The sequence below is a fragment of the Lissotriton vulgaris genome, chromosome 10 (assembly GCF_964263255.1).
Source record: "Lissotriton vulgaris chromosome 10, aLisVul1.2, whole genome shotgun sequence".
Lineage (NCBI taxonomy): Eukaryota > Metazoa > Chordata > Amphibia > Caudata > Salamandridae > Lissotriton > Lissotriton vulgaris.
Window position 1 is genome coordinate 448129147 of NC_141698.1, and position 18976 is coordinate 448148122.

The window sequence follows — 18976 nt, forward strand, 5'->3', positions numbered from 1 at the left end:
TGCGGCTGATGCCGGTTGGAGACACAGCCGACGCTGGTTGCGGACTTGATGCCGGTGGAATCGGTGCCGGGGGAGACAAAACAAGGCCGATCTGGATTCAGGCCTGGATCCAAGGGGACCCTGCGGCGCCAAGGCCGAAGACGCCAGCAGGGCCCCCAGCGGAGTCCGCGGGGCCCGAAGGCGCGCCGGCGGAGGGCTGCCCAGAGATAGCGTGCATCGCTTCATAAACTGACGAAGCTGGGCAGGGGTCGCTCCCGGTCCTGGGAAGGGGGAATCCCGGAGCCGATCCTACGGGCTCCGCAAGTGGAGCAGCGGGAGGGGCACCACCCACATCCCTCGTCGCAGTGGCTGACGGACGGCGAGAAGTCTAAGAGCGACATTGCTTTCTCGATTTCTTCTTGTCCTGCGCCTTACCTGACCCCGAGTGCGAAGTCTCAGACGCAGAATGGTATTGGCTCCACGACCGGTCCCTCACCCTGCTCCAGGCTCAGGACCTCGAGCGACACGGGAACCGATTGCCGGGCCTCAAGTAGCTTACAGGACCTTAGGCCTTGAAGCCAAGCATCCCTTGTGCCACAGGAGTCGATGGACTCAAAAAACAAATTCGACAAAAGTCGAGAAAAAGACAGTCAAAAAGTGACTGGAGGTACCGCTCTCTCCGGAACTGCGCTTGCTGGCGCGAAAAAAGAAAGAACTCACGTCAGCGCGCAAGGGCGGTGTCTATGTAGCTACGGCGACATCATCTTGGCAACCAAGACGACGACGACCAACACGAAGTCGACTGACGCCACCTTCCGACGCGCAGGGGTACCGCTGATGAAAAACTTTCCGGATCCAGTCTGACACCTGGGGCTAATTCTAAGGCAAGGAATCTATAACTAACTGTTTCTTTCAGATACAATTAAACACCTGTAAGACAACGGTCCAGAGCTTGTACCATGAATCCACCGGAAACCTGGACCAATCAGACCGCACTGAGGTTCATAAAAGAAGGAGAGAATGAAAGGTAACAAATGAAGGGGCGCCCAGCAAGCATGTGGCCAAGATGACAGACCCAGGCACCCTACAATATGTAAGGCCTAACCCTGGGAGAGAGCCTCCAGATCAATGGCCGAAGGGGCACAACCCAAGAAAAGGGCACAACCCAAGGTCAACCATGTACATGTATTTATATAGCGCAAATCACCGACCCGGTATCTAAGCGCTTGCTTAGGGAACCCGTCCTGGTATTCCCCTGTGAGATAACCCCGGCAGGGTATCCACAAGGTGAAAGCCAGGCATCCCACCGCGAGGGGCCGTTGTGGAGATTAAGCAAGCTATTGCCCAGAGTCGCAGCGTGTGAACCCGTGAGTCTAGTAGGCACCGGAGCGAGAATTGTCGAGTCCGTTGAATTTTGAGCCCAAGACCCGCCGAGGCGGGGAATTGAACCCTGGTCCAGGGCCGATCTCAGCTTCCGGGTCTGCCGCCTCTAACCCCTGAGCCACACTTCTCCACCCTTTCTCTACAGGTGGGCTGCTCTGAGATGACAACCAACCCCTCAAAAGCACAGCAGATCAGCTCATGTCATCTCTATCCTAGAACTACCACAAGTCACCCAAGCATACACATTATATGAAGATTATGATTCATCGGGATGAAAGAATACCAAAAGAATGGTAAAACTGTGTTGCTACCCTACACAGGTCGACTCTCTGCAACAAAGAATATGCACCATTCTAACAACTACCTTCCATTTTAAAACAGGAAGAGGGTAGAAACCATGTAGCTTGTACCAAAGTTCCACCTAAAAGGGAAAGTCATTCAAGGGTCTCCAAAACAAATAGATGGGTAGCACAAATCACAATGCTACTGAAAAGGGAGAGTCAAACACCAGAGGGAAAACCCACAGAATTATCCAAAGGCAAGTCCACAACATGAGAGCAAGGCCAGGAAAAATCATCCTTTCTCACATTCCATGCACAAGCCATTCTAGCCCCAACTCCATGTCCCCATAGATCCAGATACAGGGACCATGGCCTACCAATCCTGTAAAAAATCCCCGTCTTCCATATGCTGGGAGGTGTCCTAAACCACCAGTAGACCACTTCAGTAAACTCGCCAATACGCCTTTACAGGCAAGATAAAGCTGAATGAAAGTTTATTTAGACAGTGATAGACCATAGAACCGTGCCTACAGCGTCAGTGCTGCTTATCTCCTTCGTCGATCAACAACAGTCGAGGTGTGGATGAAGTGCGCTTAGACTTTTTCTTCTGCCTCTTCCCTGAGTGTCCCTACGAACTCCAGTGGGACGAAGAGGACTTTAGGCTTCAAGAGCGGCCCGACCGCCTCTTCCTCAATTGGGACTGAGACCTCCGCGGAGTCCCTCTTGACAGTGGTGGATGTTGGGCCGCATGTAGCTTTATAGCCTGTTCTCATAAGGTCTTAGGAGCCATGGCCCGACAGTCCAAGCACGACTTTGCACCAGAGGCAGACGAGGAGGGAATCAGTGACCAACATCGTGCGGGGACAGGCCGGCACATCCTAAACCCAGTCTTCCTTGAAGACATCCGACCACAAAATGGAAACATTTTTGGGGAATTTGACAAAAAAAAAAAAGAAATAAACCTGTTAAAAAGCGAAAGAGGGGCAGCTGTTCCCGGATCGGCGCTTAACTGGCGCAAAAAGAACTGATGAGTGCACGCCTGGGTGGTGCCTATATAGGTTCAACTTTACTGTTTAAACTTGGTTGTGCACGTGCAACACCCTTTTTTGCCTATATAGGTACCATGATGTCGTAACTATGCCGACGACGTCACATGGAGCTGAATGGAGCCAACAGAAGGCGGGCAATGGGTATTGCTTCGCAAAAGTTTCCTGTTCCAGCCTGACCCCTGGAAAACTCAAAAGTAAGGAATCTTCAGCTAGAAGTCTCTATGAAATACAAAGTTTCATCAAGGTCCAACCGTGATATGTAGAGTATTTACCTAGATAGTCAGTTTCCCTTTCAGCAAGGTCCTGATATTCAGCATTGAGAATGAAGCGTCTGTGAACGGAAGTAGAGTTAGGACATTAGGAACTGGACCTAACAATATCAGTAAGTTCTGCCTCGTCTTGCGCCAGTCTGTTACAGATGTCTTGGAGGACCCCTGCATGTTTTGAGATATAGATTCCACGGATGTATGCTTTAAAGGCATCCCACAATGTGGCTTGACTGTGAATGGAACCTGAGTTAAGCTCAAAATACTCAAGAATGCAGTTGCGGGATTCCAAACAGAAAACTGGTTCCAGAAGTGGTGTCCTGGGGAAACACCATTGCCAATCCCACTGCCCTTCATAGGGGAACATCAAGCACTAACTTGACGGTGGCAAAGTTGGACAATTTACGTGGCAGAAGCTACACCTCTTTAACCCCTCCCATGCTCATGGCGGAGCCGCTCCGTCATGAGCATCGGCTGAGCTGTGCTCATGACGGAGCGGTTCCGTCATGGCCCTGCCACCGCGCCTGCGCGGCGCTGATTTCGCGCCTGCGCGGCACCTTCTATTGAGCGGGCGGGGCCATGGCGGAACCGCTCCGTCACGAGCACAGCTCAACCGCGGCTCGTGACGGAGCGGCTCCGTCATGAGCATGCGAGCGCCGCTTGGCCCCCCCACCCCCCTAGCGCTGCGGCGGAATACCGCCGCAGCGAAGGGGTTAAGACACAGACCGGCGCAGAGGATAATTGTGAAGGGAGGTGTGTCTTTTGTAATAAAGCAATGTTTACGCCATGCCGAAGGTGATATGACAATACCTGTTTGCCCATCCGAGGATTATCAAGACCGCGGATAGTCCACATCATAAATGTGAGTTCCACCATCTGTTTCCTACCCTCAAGCATTGATATAAAAGGTGCGGTCGTTTAGGTAGAGTCATGTGAGTGAAGCAAAAGGCGTTCATGTCCAACATACCAAAGAAGTAGAAAAAAAACAAAAGGCAATACCCACGTTAACTGTCAAAAAAGAATCTGCACCCACACTACGCGATAGAGACCCATCAAATCCCAGTATTAACCAGGATACAAACAACAAAAAAACATGTTATCTATGGTGTATGTCTCAGGGAGCAGGCAGCACTGCAGCAATCAAAGCCCTAGTTGAAGAGCAATACCTAGTGCAGGTACGTAACTGTAGGGTTACAACTGAAAAGGTTGATTCAAGATGCAAATAAGAGAGATTGATAACAGAAGGTATCAGCCAGCAGACACACATAGTGAATGGCAGTGTTTGTGGAGAAGACAGGGAGCATATCGGTCCGGTGGTAAAAGGTCTGTACTGTCGGAGAAGTGGAGCTCCGGAGGCGAGCGCTATGGGCTGGTGCAGGATGAAGAGGATTTATTAGAGCCCAGCTCTTTGCAGAAGGTCAGTACCTCTGCTGGAGTATCAGAGAATCGGGCCTTGCCGTCCACGACCACATGAAGCCTCACAGATGTCCCGGTCACCTTGCTGCGGTCAAAGGTGAGCTTGCGTTGTTTGGGGTCCCCATGACTCCGGGCGAACAATCCACTAGGTGCACAGTGTTGAAGGGAGTAGTACGGATCATGTGCGCCGCTCACGTGGATGGAGTGGTCCTGGCAGAGAAAGTAGTAGTCATTCCACGGGCCAAAGTAAGGCCAAAACTGCACCTGATCCCACAGGTATCAGCGGGAGGGTGGATGGCGGTGGATTGTGAGCACAACCTCGGAGAGCAGCAGAGTAATTGGAGTGCAGGTTCAGCGTCCCACCACATGGTGCTGGTTACCAGTGGAGAACACAAGGCAGGCGGCTCAGCCGGATGGTGCAGGAAGGCTCCCTAGCAGCTTGGCAGTAGCACAGCAACAGGTACATTGGGCCCAGGGGCTGAGGGAGGGTTGCAAAGGGAGAGGGTGGGGTGATAAGTGTACTTACAGGTAGGATCGTCCTCGCAGTCATCACCCATGCAGATAGGTGAAGGTCCTAACCGGCAAGCAGCGAAAAGCGTGTTGAGTAGATCGGTGGTAGCCTTCAAACCAACCAGTCAAAACAGGCCACAGTGAACTTCAATGGTTACCCAGGAGCTCGTACATGCTGCCTCCGCCAGGCCCTCTGCATTGCAGCGAGGCAGGAGTGGAAGGGGTATTGGTGATACCCAGGCGTCAGACAGTGAGGGCTCACAGGTTGGCCAAACAGAGGTGAAGGGGCCAGCACCACTCAGGCTTGGGAGGCGCCGTCAGGAGCTGCAGTCTACGACTGCAAGGCCTAACGCACGCCGCTAGATCCCAAGCGAGTGCGGCCAGCAGGATGTACAGCCGGGAGGCACAGGGGGCCAATGCGGATGCCAGGAGGAGGTGGGAGAAGAGATTGGGGCACGGAGCCTCTAGCCTCGGGCTCACCCACAGCCCCTGTTGCCGCGGGGCCTCCAAGGCAAGGCTAGTCCTCCCAAACCCGTCTTCAAACTCCAGCATTATGGCAAGTTGGCAACCGGCATAGTTCAGCTCAGTTGGTGCGAGGGGATCGGCATTTTGACCCTCCGATGTGAAAGGATTTTGTTGGATAGCAGTAACCCGAAGGATGAGGGCAATTGGCGTTGGAGCTTAACTGCCATGCGGCCATTACAGTAGATGGCATGGTGAGGCCCCCATCATAGACACATGTTGTATAAACCCGAAGTCTATTATAATTTGGTTTTCATAGGAGTCTCTATATGTTTATTGGCCATTGGCCATTGCCTGATAGGAATCTAGTGTCTTTCACATCTATTCCAGAGCACATCTTGAATGAGGGACCTGATAATACTTTGAAATTACTGGACAGGCCCATCCTTCTTCTCTCTTTGAAACTTTTAGTAGCTTCCTCTAAACCCCCTGTTTTTTTCAGTAAAGTTTAATTGTGATTTTCTCTGCTGGAGCGATACAATGGTTCATTTAGAAATTCAAACTGAGAGGGTGGGGAGAAAGTATAGCCAAATAAACAAGATATTCAACTTGAAAATGCCATCTTCCCTAACCAAACGATACACAGATATTTGGAGCAGTATATCAGGTCAATTTCTAATCAGCTGAACCTTTTGGGACAATTAGCAGGGTAAAGGCATCCAGCTAAAGCTTGCCAGTAGTTTCCGAATAATGTATCTCTCCTGTTGCTCATTTAAGCCTTTCAACTCTGGGCTCTACTTTTATGTAATAATAATTTCAGATTTGTGCATGCTCAAAATACTGTTACTCTAATTATTTCTCTATTTTTTTAATCTTAAGCTTCTATAAATAAAACACGTCATCAGCAACAAGACATATTTTCTCCTTGTCTCCTACAATCTTAATATTATATATAAGGGTTGTTCTTAACATTGCCTGGTAAGAACAATGGGGACAATGAACACTCTTGTCTCACCATCCTAGCTAGTAGCATCCTATTAAACACATGGGCATTACCCAGAATTATTGTAGATAGTGTAATTGTTTGCCAGCATAACTTTTCTCATATTTCCTCATCCCTATTTTCTTCAACATCCTTGTTATGTTATGTTAGTATGAATTTGTAGGGCGCACGTTCACCCTGGGGTTTCTTGGCGCTGTGTACCGCTGGGGAACCCGTCCTGGCTTTCCCTGTGAGATGGTCCCTATTGGGCATCCCCAAGGTAAAGCCAGGCATCCCCGGCAACGAGGGGGCCGTTGTGGAGATTAAGCAAGCTATTGCCCAGAGTTGCAGCGTGGGACCCATGGTTAGAGAGGCACCGAGGAGAGATTTATCAAGCCCGCTGACATTGGTTCCGTACCCTGCCGCGTCGGGAATTGAACCCTGGTCCTGGGCCGACCTCTGCTTCTGGGTCTGCCGCCTCTAACCGGTGAGCCACACTTCTCCACTGAAAATCCTTGAAATATAAGGTCATTTACATCAGTCAAATATCTTTTGGCGTTAGGAACAGTACAGCCTTTGGTTATTTCATCCTCCTAGTCTTCTTAATTATTTGGGTTTTCTGTCTGGGACTGTCAAATGTCTTCGGTTTTCTAAGGAATCCACCACTAATATATGTCTTATTACAGACATATGGTTACTGAAGGTAATTAAATTGTTCATCTGAAATTGACTATTAGTTATGGATTCCTTGCCTTAGAATAGATACCCCAGCAATATCATCCCCGGAAGTGGGTCTGTGGACCAAGTTCACAACAGGAAGTCCTGAAGAACGGAGCGGCCAAAGAAGCCATCTCTGCGGACTTGGCTGTCCAGGTAGTAGTGTTTAGTGAACATGTGCAATGAAGCCCATGTGGCTGCCTGGCAGATGTCATGAAGGGGGACTCCACGTCCCAAAGCAGTAATGGCTGCTGTTGCCCTAGTGGAATGGGCGCGCAACTCTGCTGGAGGTTCCTTTTTCACCAAGAAATAACAAGATTTAATGCAAAGAACGACCAATTGAGAGATGGTTTGTTTTTGCACTGCCCGACCTTTCTTGGTGCCCACATAGCCAACAAAGAGCTGATCATCCACCCGGAATTGTTTTGTGCTATCCAGATAAAATGAGAGCACACTTTTGGATCCAGACTGTGGAGCCTCTCTTCCGCTTTAGAAAGATGCAGGGTAGGAAGAAGGTGGGGAAAGTCTTGCTCTGTCCTATGTGGAAAGAGGTAACCACTTTGGGAAGAAAAGAAGGTTGAATACGAAATACAACCTTGTCCGGATGAACAGCAAGGAAAGGAGGTTTTGAAGAAAGAGCCTGGAGCTCACTCCCCCATGCCAGCAGAGGTGATGGCCACCAAAAAAGCAGTTTTTAAAGTCAAGAATCTGAGAGGACAATTACGTAGCGGCTTAAAAGGAGCGCACATAAGGTAAGTCAGAACAAGGTTCAAGTACCACAGGGGCATTAAGAAAAGAATAGAAGGAAACAGGTGAGTAATGCCCTTAAGGAAACGATTTACAATAGTGGACTAGAAAAGAGAAGGGTGATCAGGGAGGTGAAGAAATGGTTGAAAGATAGCCCTAGCATGCTCAGAGCAGAGCCCTGCTAGGCCAAAGAAAGCAGAAAGAGGAGAACCTCAGCAAGGGGGCAGAAAGGGGATCCACAGCCTTTGATGAGCACCATGCCACAAATTTGTCCATCTACAAGCATATATTCTTTTAGTAGAGGGACATCTGGCTGCCAAGATAACATTACAGACTTCAGGAGGAAAGTCGAAGGCTGTCAACTGCCGCTGCTCAATATCCACGCAAGGAGGTGGAGGCTGGACAGGTTCAGGTGGAGGACCATCCCCTGCTGCTGCCACAGAAGATCCTCATGAAGTACGAGTTACTTACCTTCGGTAACGATGTATCTGGTAGAGACGATTCTAGCCGCAGATTCCTTAACGTAGAATTATCCCCAGGCATGAGACTGGATCCGGAAAACTTTTCTGCCACAGCATCCTTACGTGCCAGGGGGGACGGCACCACGTGACTCTGCCCTGAAGTTGTCCGTGTTCGTGAAGTCAGCGAGGATACATAAGTCCCACCCCGTCGCGCCTACGTCAGTTTTCTTCTGAGAACTTATCCGCGCCACAACGTGGAGCCATCACAAACAAAAATGTGAGAATACTGGGACAGTGTGCAAAAACCCAGCTATACAGAAGGAAAAGAAATGAAAGGTGAGGAACAGCACCATCCAGAATAGTGCCAGACACTAAGGCACCAAGTCAGGGAAGGAAAGAATAGAGCGCAGCTACTGCAAGCAAGCCTACAACCAACATAACAGCCTCCCTGGAGGAGGACAGCATGTGAAAAAGGGCACAGCAGACGAAGTGGTCTGCAACCACCGCCCGGAGCCAAGAAGGGGTCCAATGCCAGAATGAAAGAGCAATGACAAGTCATCCCCCAACAACACCAGCAGGGGGGATCCCCTTAACAGAACCATGGGTTGAGACCCAGCCAGGGTACCTCAACCCCAAGGACTGTAAGCGTCTGAAGTGCAAGCAACACAAGGAAGCAGGGCACAAACAAACCCTCCATTGGAGACCAAATGCATGGGCACCGAAGCTCCCAGGCATTCGTCACCCAATCACCAAAAAGAAGGAATGGAGCAACAACAAAAACAACCAGGCGAGCATCCTCCTAGGAAGGGAGTAAGAAAAAGGCACTCGCAGAGGAACATCGTCCTGAAGCAGGCGAGTGCAGAAGACCGAGAAGGGTCCTCGCAGAAATGGGGAGGAAGGGCAGGTCGTGAAGGAATCTGCGGCTAGAATCGTCTCTACCAGATACATCGTTACCAAAGGTAAGTAACTCGTACATCTGATAGAGACTACTAGCCGCCGATTCCTTAGCGTAGAATAGATACCCTAGCCATACCCAAAAGGGAGGAGCGTCTGCGAGAAGACCTCTCCAGCTCAGGCGAGCACAAGACCCCCAGCAGTGGACCAGTCATGGGGACAGGGAAACATATCCCCATCCACCACAACAGGGGATAAGTCACAGGTCCTAGGCTGAAGAGAACCTCAGCATCGTGGAGGAACACCTGCGCCACAGGGGAGGTGTTAGAACGACAAAAAAGGGCAACCCAGCCATCACCAACAGGAGAAGCAAGGGTAATACGAAGGAGGCCAAAACACCTCAAGCCCAGTCAACGTACCAGGGACCTCCACCAGAAGCCCCAAGGTACTTGCAATGCAGAGGAAGAAGAGCCACCTAAAGATTCCAAGGAGAAGAGGTAGAAGCACGTCAAAGCCCTCCACCGGGAAACCTAGCCAGTGAGGAGGGCAGCCGAGCCCATCACACCCAGAAGACAAGACAGAAAGGTGCCTCGGCAATAAGGCAGGAGGAAGAATAAGAACTGAATCTCACAATGGCCTCGCAGGACAGAAGCAGGGGCGCCAGGGCCCATGCCAAAGCCTCCGACCACAGAACAGAAGAGCAGGCGGGGGCAGCCAGCCCACGACAACACTACGAAACCAAACGCCCGGACCACGTCAGGCTTGGAACAAGGGCAAGGCCAGTGAACCATCCCGAACAACCCCAAAAGGGGACCGCCCTGGACAGAACCGATCCACGAAGCAGTGTGATCAGCTAGAAGAGAAGAGGAGGAACAAGTAGGACGGGCCAGGCCGTCAACACAGGAAACTGCAGGCAAAGGGCAAAAGACCGCGGCACAACCATGCCCCAGTAGGGGCCAAAGACCGAACCATCATAATACATCCACACCAGGAAGGGTGACGAACCCGCAAGGAGGAGTCCATACCCTCCCCGCGTAAGCCAGGGCTATACAATAGCTACATGAACCCCACATAGGGTCGGACACGTCCCAAGAAAGCATGGGAACCATTCTTAGGGAAAAAACAAACCTGTATCAGAGGACAAAATCATAGACCTGCGGCAAAAACCACAGAAGGCTTAGTAATCAGCCAGAAAGCACAGGCATACCAAAAAAGGGCCAACTGAAGAGCGGGGCCAACCAAGGACCCAGAGGGCACAGTAACCCTCACAGAAAGTGTAAGAGCCACTCCAAAAACCAAATACCAGGAGAAAGTGGAATAAAGCCTCACACCAAGACCGGAGGATCGGCAAACCAACTTACTGAGAAGAAGAAGGAGGAGGAGGAGGACGGAGCCCCGCAAGAAGACGCTGAATGGCGGAGTCTGCATGAGTATTAAACAGCAGGACCCCATCAAAAGGGAGGTCGACCAGACGCTCTCTAATATTTTCAGGAAAAACAGCATTGCGTAGCCAAGCATGGCGACAGAGAGCCACAGAAGTGGCCATAGCACGGCCAATAGCATCAGCAAAATCCAAAGCCGCACGAAGAATAAACGTGGCCAACTCTCTACCATCCAACACATGGCCCCGCAGATCAGCACAGGCACCCTCATGAGAGACATGAGAAAGAAGGGACTCCACAGAGTCCCAAAGGCTAGAAGTAGCCCTGGTCAGCACACGCAAAGTGTTAAGCGCTCTCAAGGCAGCACTGGAAGAAGCAAAGACATTATGTCCCCATGAATCTAACCACCGGGCCTCCCGAGACGGAGGGAACAACACCACAGGCAAACACGGAAAGGCATTTTGCAGTAGCGCGCCTGAGTAGAAGGGTGGAAAGAAAGACAGACCGGGTCGTGCGGAGCAGGACGATAACGGTGCAGTAGTGCCTGAGGCATGGATCGCCCGTGGCAGGGCGCCCACAAGCCCCCATAAGAGAATTATGGAGCGACGCTGCAAAAGGAAGGAACGATCGTCCCGTCCACCAGAGCCCTGGTGGACAATCTCCAAGAGGTTGTCTGTAGGAAATGGAGTGACAGGTTCACCCATCCTCAGAATACCAACAGCCGTGGAAATAGCCCAAACAAAGGCAACACTGGCCTCAGTAGGGCGCAGAGGGGGTCCAGGGGGAAGCGGCCAGCCCCGGCATAGAGGAAGATCCACAGCGGAATGGGGAACCTGAGGGGCCCCAGGGGAGGGTGGAGAGGCCGGTGGAGAAGCCAACCGAGAGCCACGGAAAGAAGGGTTCGAGGATTTTGGACGTGGGGACGGCGAAGAGCCTTCCCCGGAAGATGCCAGTGAAAAGGCAACTACACAGTGCCCTGTCTCCAGGGAGAAACACACCAACAGATGACAGACCTCAGGAGACGAAGGAACCTCGGAAACTAATCAAGCACCTGGTGCCGGCGGGGCTCCGTGGAGTCCGCCATTGGCGCCTGATCAGCGTTGACCGGCACCGGAATGGGCCTCCGTGGCGTCGGGCCGACTCCTGACACCACGTGCTCTCCTGGAGAATGGGACGAGGCTGATGCCGGACCAGCGAAGGCGCGGCGCCGGCTCGGCCTCGGATGGGCAGCCGCCTACGCGAGGACCGAGTGGAACTCGGTAAGGCGCCCCAGGCCCCGGCCTCCACACGCAACTCCACCGGAGCCGGGGAGGAAGGCTCCCGGTGCCAAAACGGCACCAGCTCGACCTCTGGTGAGGCAGCCGCCTGCTCAGGGGACCGAGGTGAACTCGGGAGCAAGCCCGAAGTCCGTCCCGGCGATCACCTGCGATGCCACAGGGAGCCCTGTAGGGATTTGCTGCAAGGCAGGGACGCTGGGCGCAGAAGAGGGGAGCCCTGAAGGACCACACCCCGACGACGCCACTCTCCTACAACCTGGAGCCGAAACCTTTGGAGCCGGAGCCGCCAGCGACTCCGCGGAAGTCCCGCGTGAGGCAAAGGATCCGGGGACATCTCAGGAGGTAGAGGAAAGGCCAAAGAAGCCTGCAGAGCTGCAGCGTAGGCTATACTTTGGGCCCTAGTCGCCTCCGTGCCGGGAAACGGCAAGTAGGGAGGCGACACGCAGGGCCGCAAGTCCCGGAGGGAGACGGCGCCCGCCGTGGAAGGAGGACAGGGCCTCGGAGACAAACTGAAGGATCTACCAGCCGGTGAGCCACACCCAAGGGGACCCGGCGAAAGACGATGTCGCAGACCAAACCGGCGACTCCTTGCCTCCGAGGTAGGGGACGGACGCTGTGACGACACCGACCTGGACAAGCGCGCCGACAGCAGCTTCATCTGGTGCTCCTGCCTTGATTTAGGCTTAAGGTGCTGGCAGGCGTCGCAACTCTCCGAGTCGTGGTGCTCACCCAGGCACCACATGCAAAACGGGTAAGAGTCCGTCGCCAACATGGGACGAGCACAAGAGGTACACATCTTGAAGCCCGAAGGCATTCGCACACTGTTCCACTGAACGCCTAGCGTTAAAAGGTATAGAAGGCCTGAAAACAGGCCAGGACACAATCCGGATCCGTGTTGCACGTGGAAAAGAGAAAAAACTGACGTATGCGCGCCAGGGTGGGACTTATGTATCCTCGCTGACGTCGAGAACGCAGAAAATGTCAGGACGAAGTCACGTGGTGCCGTCCCCCGACACGCAGGGATGCTGTGGCAGAAAAGTTTTCCGGATCCAGTCTCACGCTTGGGGATAATTCTACGTTAAGGAATCTGCGGCTAGTGGTCTCTATCAGATGGGGCAGTCTAATCGGAGGTTCAATGGCCATGTTTAAGAGCTTGGGATACCAGACTCTTCATGTCCAGTCCGGAGCCACGAGAATTACTTGGCCCAGTTGCACTTGATCTTCAGCACTCTAGGCGGAAAGGCGCATAGAAGACCGCAGCTCCACTGGCGACGAAAAGCATCGCTTAGCGAGCGCCGCCTTGGAAATTCCAACACGCAGAACTGCTGACATTGTGCATTCTCTTTGGTGCGAATAGAACTAACCAAGGCTCTCCCCACCGCTGAAAGAGACCTTGCACCACCTCCGACTGAAGACGCCGTTCGTGATCCATCAAGTACCGGCGGTTGAGTTCGTCCACCCGGGCGTTCAGGGAACTGCCAGGTATTGAACCACCAGGGACATGTCCTGATGTTCCAGACACTTCCAGAGATGAAGGGCTTCCTGACAGAGGGTTCACGCCCCACTCCACCCTGTTTGTTGAGATACCACATGGCGGAAGTGCTCTCTGTGAACACCTGCACTACTCTCCCTTTGACAGAAGGAAGGAATGCCTTCAGTGTTAGACGAATCGCCCGGGGCACTAGAAGGCTGATGTGGAGCACGGTCCCTGCCGGAGACCAAAGGACCGAGGCCTTTCATTGGGTAAGTCTCAGCATGTTATTCTGCACCAGTCTTTGGAATTCTTTGCACCAAACCATTTTATATCTTTGCATGTCACCAATTGTGGGTTTATATATGTGGCTATCTTATTTCTTTCCTATATTTCAAGCACTATCAATACTCTTGATGTGAATCTGTCTTTACAACACATTTTTACTCTCTTTTTACCTTTCTTTGGAGGTCCCATTGTTGTTTGTAACTGCACAGCCCCTATCCCTACATAAGCTCCAGTGTACCCATATGTGATTTATATGTGATTCATGTCTTTTTATTGTACAGAAATTGTCGTGGCTCTTCCTGAAGAAGGCATTGATACGTCGAAAAGCGTGTAGAGGAATCTATGAACACCTATTACCCTATTACATCTTTGTCACTTGTGATTTTTACCACTCGATTTGTTAATTCTCTTGTCAGTTTTCTAATTAATTGTACAGTGTTTGTCTGTTTTATGTTGAAATTGCTTAACCTAGTGCTATATTTATGTATTGTAAGTCATGAAATTCATGTTTTATTATTCATGTCAGATTTTAAACCTTTATATGAATAAAATGTTACATTTTTAATTGTTTTGTGTGGTACACTGAGCTTATATAGTTATCAATCCCCCATGTATAGGACTTGATTTTCACATGGTCCCTAGTTGCCTAGGAATGCTACTTTAGCTACACCCACTACCTGTAACCACCAACCATGCTTGGCTGGTACCCCGTAACGGTAAAGTGACTGTACTTGCCTGTAAAGAAAATGTATAAAAAACTTTTGAAATAAAAAAAAAGAAAATGCTGTATCGCCATATACTGGCTGCAGCGAAGAGCTTCCTTGCAAGAGGGCATGGAAAAAGGACATGTTGGAGTAGACACTAGCTGAAGAAATATTGAGAAGTGGTTATAACTATCTGTGGGGTATGATAAACAACTTCATCACATTAGGCTTATGAATGCACTTTAATTAGAAATATTATTATAATTAGAACAATTTTAAACTCCAAAAGAATAGCATACTGGGAACTTGGCTCCATAAAACCTACTTAGTATCTTGTAATGTGCCTGAATTATAATTTAAACATCAAGTAAAAATATAGTGCTGTATACATTAAGAAGACCTGTGTACTGTATATGAGAATTAATAGGACAATAGCATGATTGTTATATTTACAAGTTCTTGTTTCAGAATGAAAAAAATCAGAAATAAAGATGACGGAGAAAAGGGAGGACCCTAACATTAAAAGTGAAATTTTATCACTAGAGCCACAATGCTTTCTTCAAAGTAAGTGGTACAAAAGTAAGGCATTTCATCCAATACACGTCCCAACAATATATCCTGGCTCTGATTTGATATCAGCAGTTATTGTCACTATTACAGCATTCGCCTGTCTCTAACTCATGTACTTAAACATCTACAAACTTAACCTCTTTTGAAATGTGCAACTACAAGAGATGAGTTTTCAGTACAATTGTCACTCCAGTCCTCAAACCATTTGAATAGGAGAAATAATAATGCTCAAATTCCTCGGCTCATTCCAATGTATACACCTTTCTAATAGCTTTGACCATATGACAGATACAACTAACAGATTTAGAACTTGGATCTCGTCACACAGTTCGGAGGAATTATATCCCTCAACACAGCCTCTCACGTGGCACAGAACCCAGATTGCCATTTGGCTCTAAACACATTAAGTAGATTTCCTTGGCTCTAATTACTTGATATGAATACTTCAAATTCTCAGCTTCAGATCTGTTGACAAACGATTGTCAAGAGCCGCCTTGACCCATTCACATAGAGGTTTGAAAGAAATTTTACTGGATACAGATTTTGAATAGGTTTGAGTTTAGAAGATCATGCAACACAGATTCCAGACAGCTCTGGTGCTTGCATGGGTTAACACGCATCACCGGCGCTAATGACAGACTATCACTCAATCTCTTACCATCTGGAATTCTTCCTGCTGAGAATAATGATCAACCAGGAGCCCATACACATCACCAATGCGAATGGCACTGTCCAGGTCAGGCTCTTCCAAGAGAAGCTCGCACTGCCTCACGGCCTCTTTGGTGTCCTCGGAGTAGGCCCTGTGTAAATAGAGAAAGCGGTAGACACTTTAATACACTTCATATGGATCTACAAACACGTTTTGGAATGGTTATATGAAATGTGAATATGCACATGGTACAAATTTCAGGAAAGGGCCTTTATGTAATGTTCATCATCAGTAAAAACTCATCTGGAGAAAAGACTCTATTTGTGAGTACTGTGACAAAGAACAAAAGTGCAGAGAAGACTAGGGGACCCATGCATCAAACTAAGAACCGGGCGCAAACAGGCAGATTCTCAGAATCTGCCGCTTTGCGACCGGTATTTTTGCATTTGGGATGCATCATCCCAAATGCAAAACTCGCAAATTGCGATTGCATTTACGGAATCGCAAATTACGATACGTTAAATGCAATGCTAGAAGCAATTTAAAATTGCGATTTCGCTATTAGGGGTCGCAAATTACCGGAAAAAAACTATAGTCAGTAATTTACAAAACCTTTGAAAAATGCACTAACGTGCATTTTTCAAAGTTACATGTTACACACACACATGCCCTTTGGGCATGTGTGTGTGCAACATGGGTGCACAATACAATTTCAGGGGTGCAACAGGGTGCTCTTTTGGCACCTTGAAATTGCATGAGCAATTTGTGAGTACCTATTTGGTTCTCGCAAATTGTGCATGCAATTCTCATTCCTTTGTATGGGCCTGTAGGCCTATAGGAATGACTGGAAAGCCATTCCTTAATTGTGACTCGCAATTTGCGAGTCACAATTAAGGAATGTTTAAGAATTGCTATTTTGCTATTTTTATAGTGATTCCTACATGCATAGGCTTTTGCGATTCCTTAATAATCACAATTAAGGAATCGCAAAAGCCTTCCTTGATGCATGTGCCAGTATATTATTAGGTCTCAGTTCAAACTATACATAAGAACTATGGGCCATATGTAGGTAGCCCAATACCGGTCGGTAACGGCCGAAATGACTGAATTTCGGCCATTACCGACCTGTATTTATGGATTAGAGATCTTGGGGCTAGATGTAGGTAAATTAGATCTACAGATTCATAAATACCGAATTTTACCGATTCGGTATTCATGAATCGGTAAATCTAATGTAGGTAATCATTCGGTATCAAATACCGAATCGGTATTACTGAATCTGTATTTGCCATTGATTTCTATGGGCCTTAAAGCCCATAGGAATCAATGGCAAATACTGATTCGGTAATTACTGAATCTGTAAAAATACCGAATTGCCAAGGGGGACAGGGTGTCACTTTGACACCCTGTAGCACACCTGTTTCTGGCTTGTGTGCCATGTGACACACATACATGCCACATGGCACAGGTGTACATGCACAGATGTGCATGTACACAGGAATTCGTTATTTACCACCAAATAGTATTGGGTGGTAACTAACGAATTCATAAGGGCCTGTGGCACTGTTTACTGTGCCACCTACATCTGGATTTACAGAATCAGTAAATTTACCAATTCTGTAAATCTCAAGCCCCTACATGTCAAACACCAAATACCGGTCGGTAACGGCCGAAATCAAGTTGGAATTAAACACATCATTAGAAATGCTTGCACCCCCATATTTTCCTGTAGTGTTGTTAACGCCCAAGCAGTGTGGTGCATTATTCACTGTCAAGTGAAACAGAATAGGCAATCATAGAATTTGCAAATAAACATCCAATTTTGCACTATTATTGTGGGCACAGCGATTCATCGCAAAAGCAAGGAGACAAGGGCGCTTTTCGATTTTACTCTTTTTATATTGGCTTCTGAGACATCACAGAAAATCATGCCCTTTATGTACTGTCTTTCTTAGAGATGCCAGCAATATTTCATAGGTTACATTTCATGCAGACCGAAAATCATATTAAGCTAAAACAATGTAGGTCCTAATATACAGTTTCAATGTCAAATTCATCAACACTGTTTTTTTCATAGATTCCTATGCTGACCCAAACATTAAAACTGAATACAAGTGTACCCAGATTTAAAGTCCAAAGACAGGCTTCTCAAAGTGATGTATAGGAGAGTAAAAAAGCCATCACTTGGGGTCAGTTTAACATACTTGAAAGATATTAAGGGAGAAAAACCAAACTAACCATAGACTTACATATGGACGAAAGTTGGTCTTACTGAGGAAGTGGGTGTATTGCATAAACATTTAGTAAGTGAAAAGAAAGGATCGAGAACGGTAGTTATTCAGCATCACCTGCAATCAACTATGCCCTTGAAATTATTCAGCAAAATGGATAGAAAGACCTTGTCCATCTTATAACTTTCAATAAGTTCTATCCCATTACCATAGGAGTTAAATCTTATGGTTTGGGGTTTCATTTTTTTTACAAAGAGATCCACGGACAGCAGTTCTCGATCTAAAAGAATGGACTCGGGTCCTTTACATTAAATGACCTTATGTGGGAGATCATTCTTGTGCGTGTGTTATCCACCCGGCCGCAGTGAATGGTGCATAATTTTATGTTTGGGATGACATGCTTGACAATTATTTTTTGGGAGGGGTTTTGCTTAATTGCAGTTTACCATCACCTTTTCACGTGAAATGGCTTGGCCTTTCTCTGTTTACCAGAGCACAGTATGTTCTGCTCTTTATTTAGGGACTTAATAAAAATATCCACCCCCCAAAGGGCTGTGTCTTTTTACTGTTAGCGTTGTGGGGTTTACTTTAAGAAGCAGAGCTTGTTCAGAGGACTTTCCTATGGGAGCACTATAACATCACAAAAATGAGAAACCAGTTATCAGCAGTGATGTCAAATCAGTGAATTAAAGTATTCTGAAAAGTGTTTTGTTGAACATTTAATGTACATTCATATGCACTGAGGTGAAATAGAAAGTACACCATTCTAAGATTTTATAGTTTTATATATGAAATCACTTGCATTCACTCAGTTCTCACAGAGTCTGAACAGCCTTGGTGTTACTGAGACAACTGTCAAAGGAGATGTGTAGAAGGTCAAGGCATTACCATTTTACAATATTTTGTGCACCCATTATCCTTTTGTGATTTCTTGCCACTCTTGAACATGATTCAAGATGCTTCCCTCTATCTGAATGGTGGAGAGCAGTATTTGAAGGACAAAGTTATCGCCTGCCTTCAGCTGGAGCCTTTCTTTTTGACATATAGGTGGATGCTGGTCTGTGTGTTTTCTGGCCTGCTTATACAACTGTTTCTTTTTGTTGTGGCTGCTGTTTCTGATACCACTAACAGACCTGAACCATCTGCCAGTAAAAGCAGCTATCTCAAAACCTGTATTGGCATTTTCAGTATTATTTTCTCTATGTGTTAGCTTTGGGGGTCTCTAGTTGGCGCAGGTAGGTACTTGTTGTAGGAAGG

At 48.4% G+C, this 18976-nt stretch overlaps 1 protein-coding gene across 1 annotated transcript in view; it reads right to left on the reverse strand.

Annotated features, from left to right (window-relative positions):
* IFT140 (intraflagellar transport 140) overlaps positions 1-18976 on the reverse strand; it is a 1373663-nt gene that overhangs the window by 7397 nt on the left and 1347290 nt on the right. Inside the window, exon 29 of the mRNA XM_086941301.1 lies at positions 15498-15639. Within this exon, the coding sequence (XP_086797427.1) occupies positions 15498-15639 (142 nt within the window). The remainder of the gene's footprint in view (positions 1-15497; positions 15640-18976) is intronic.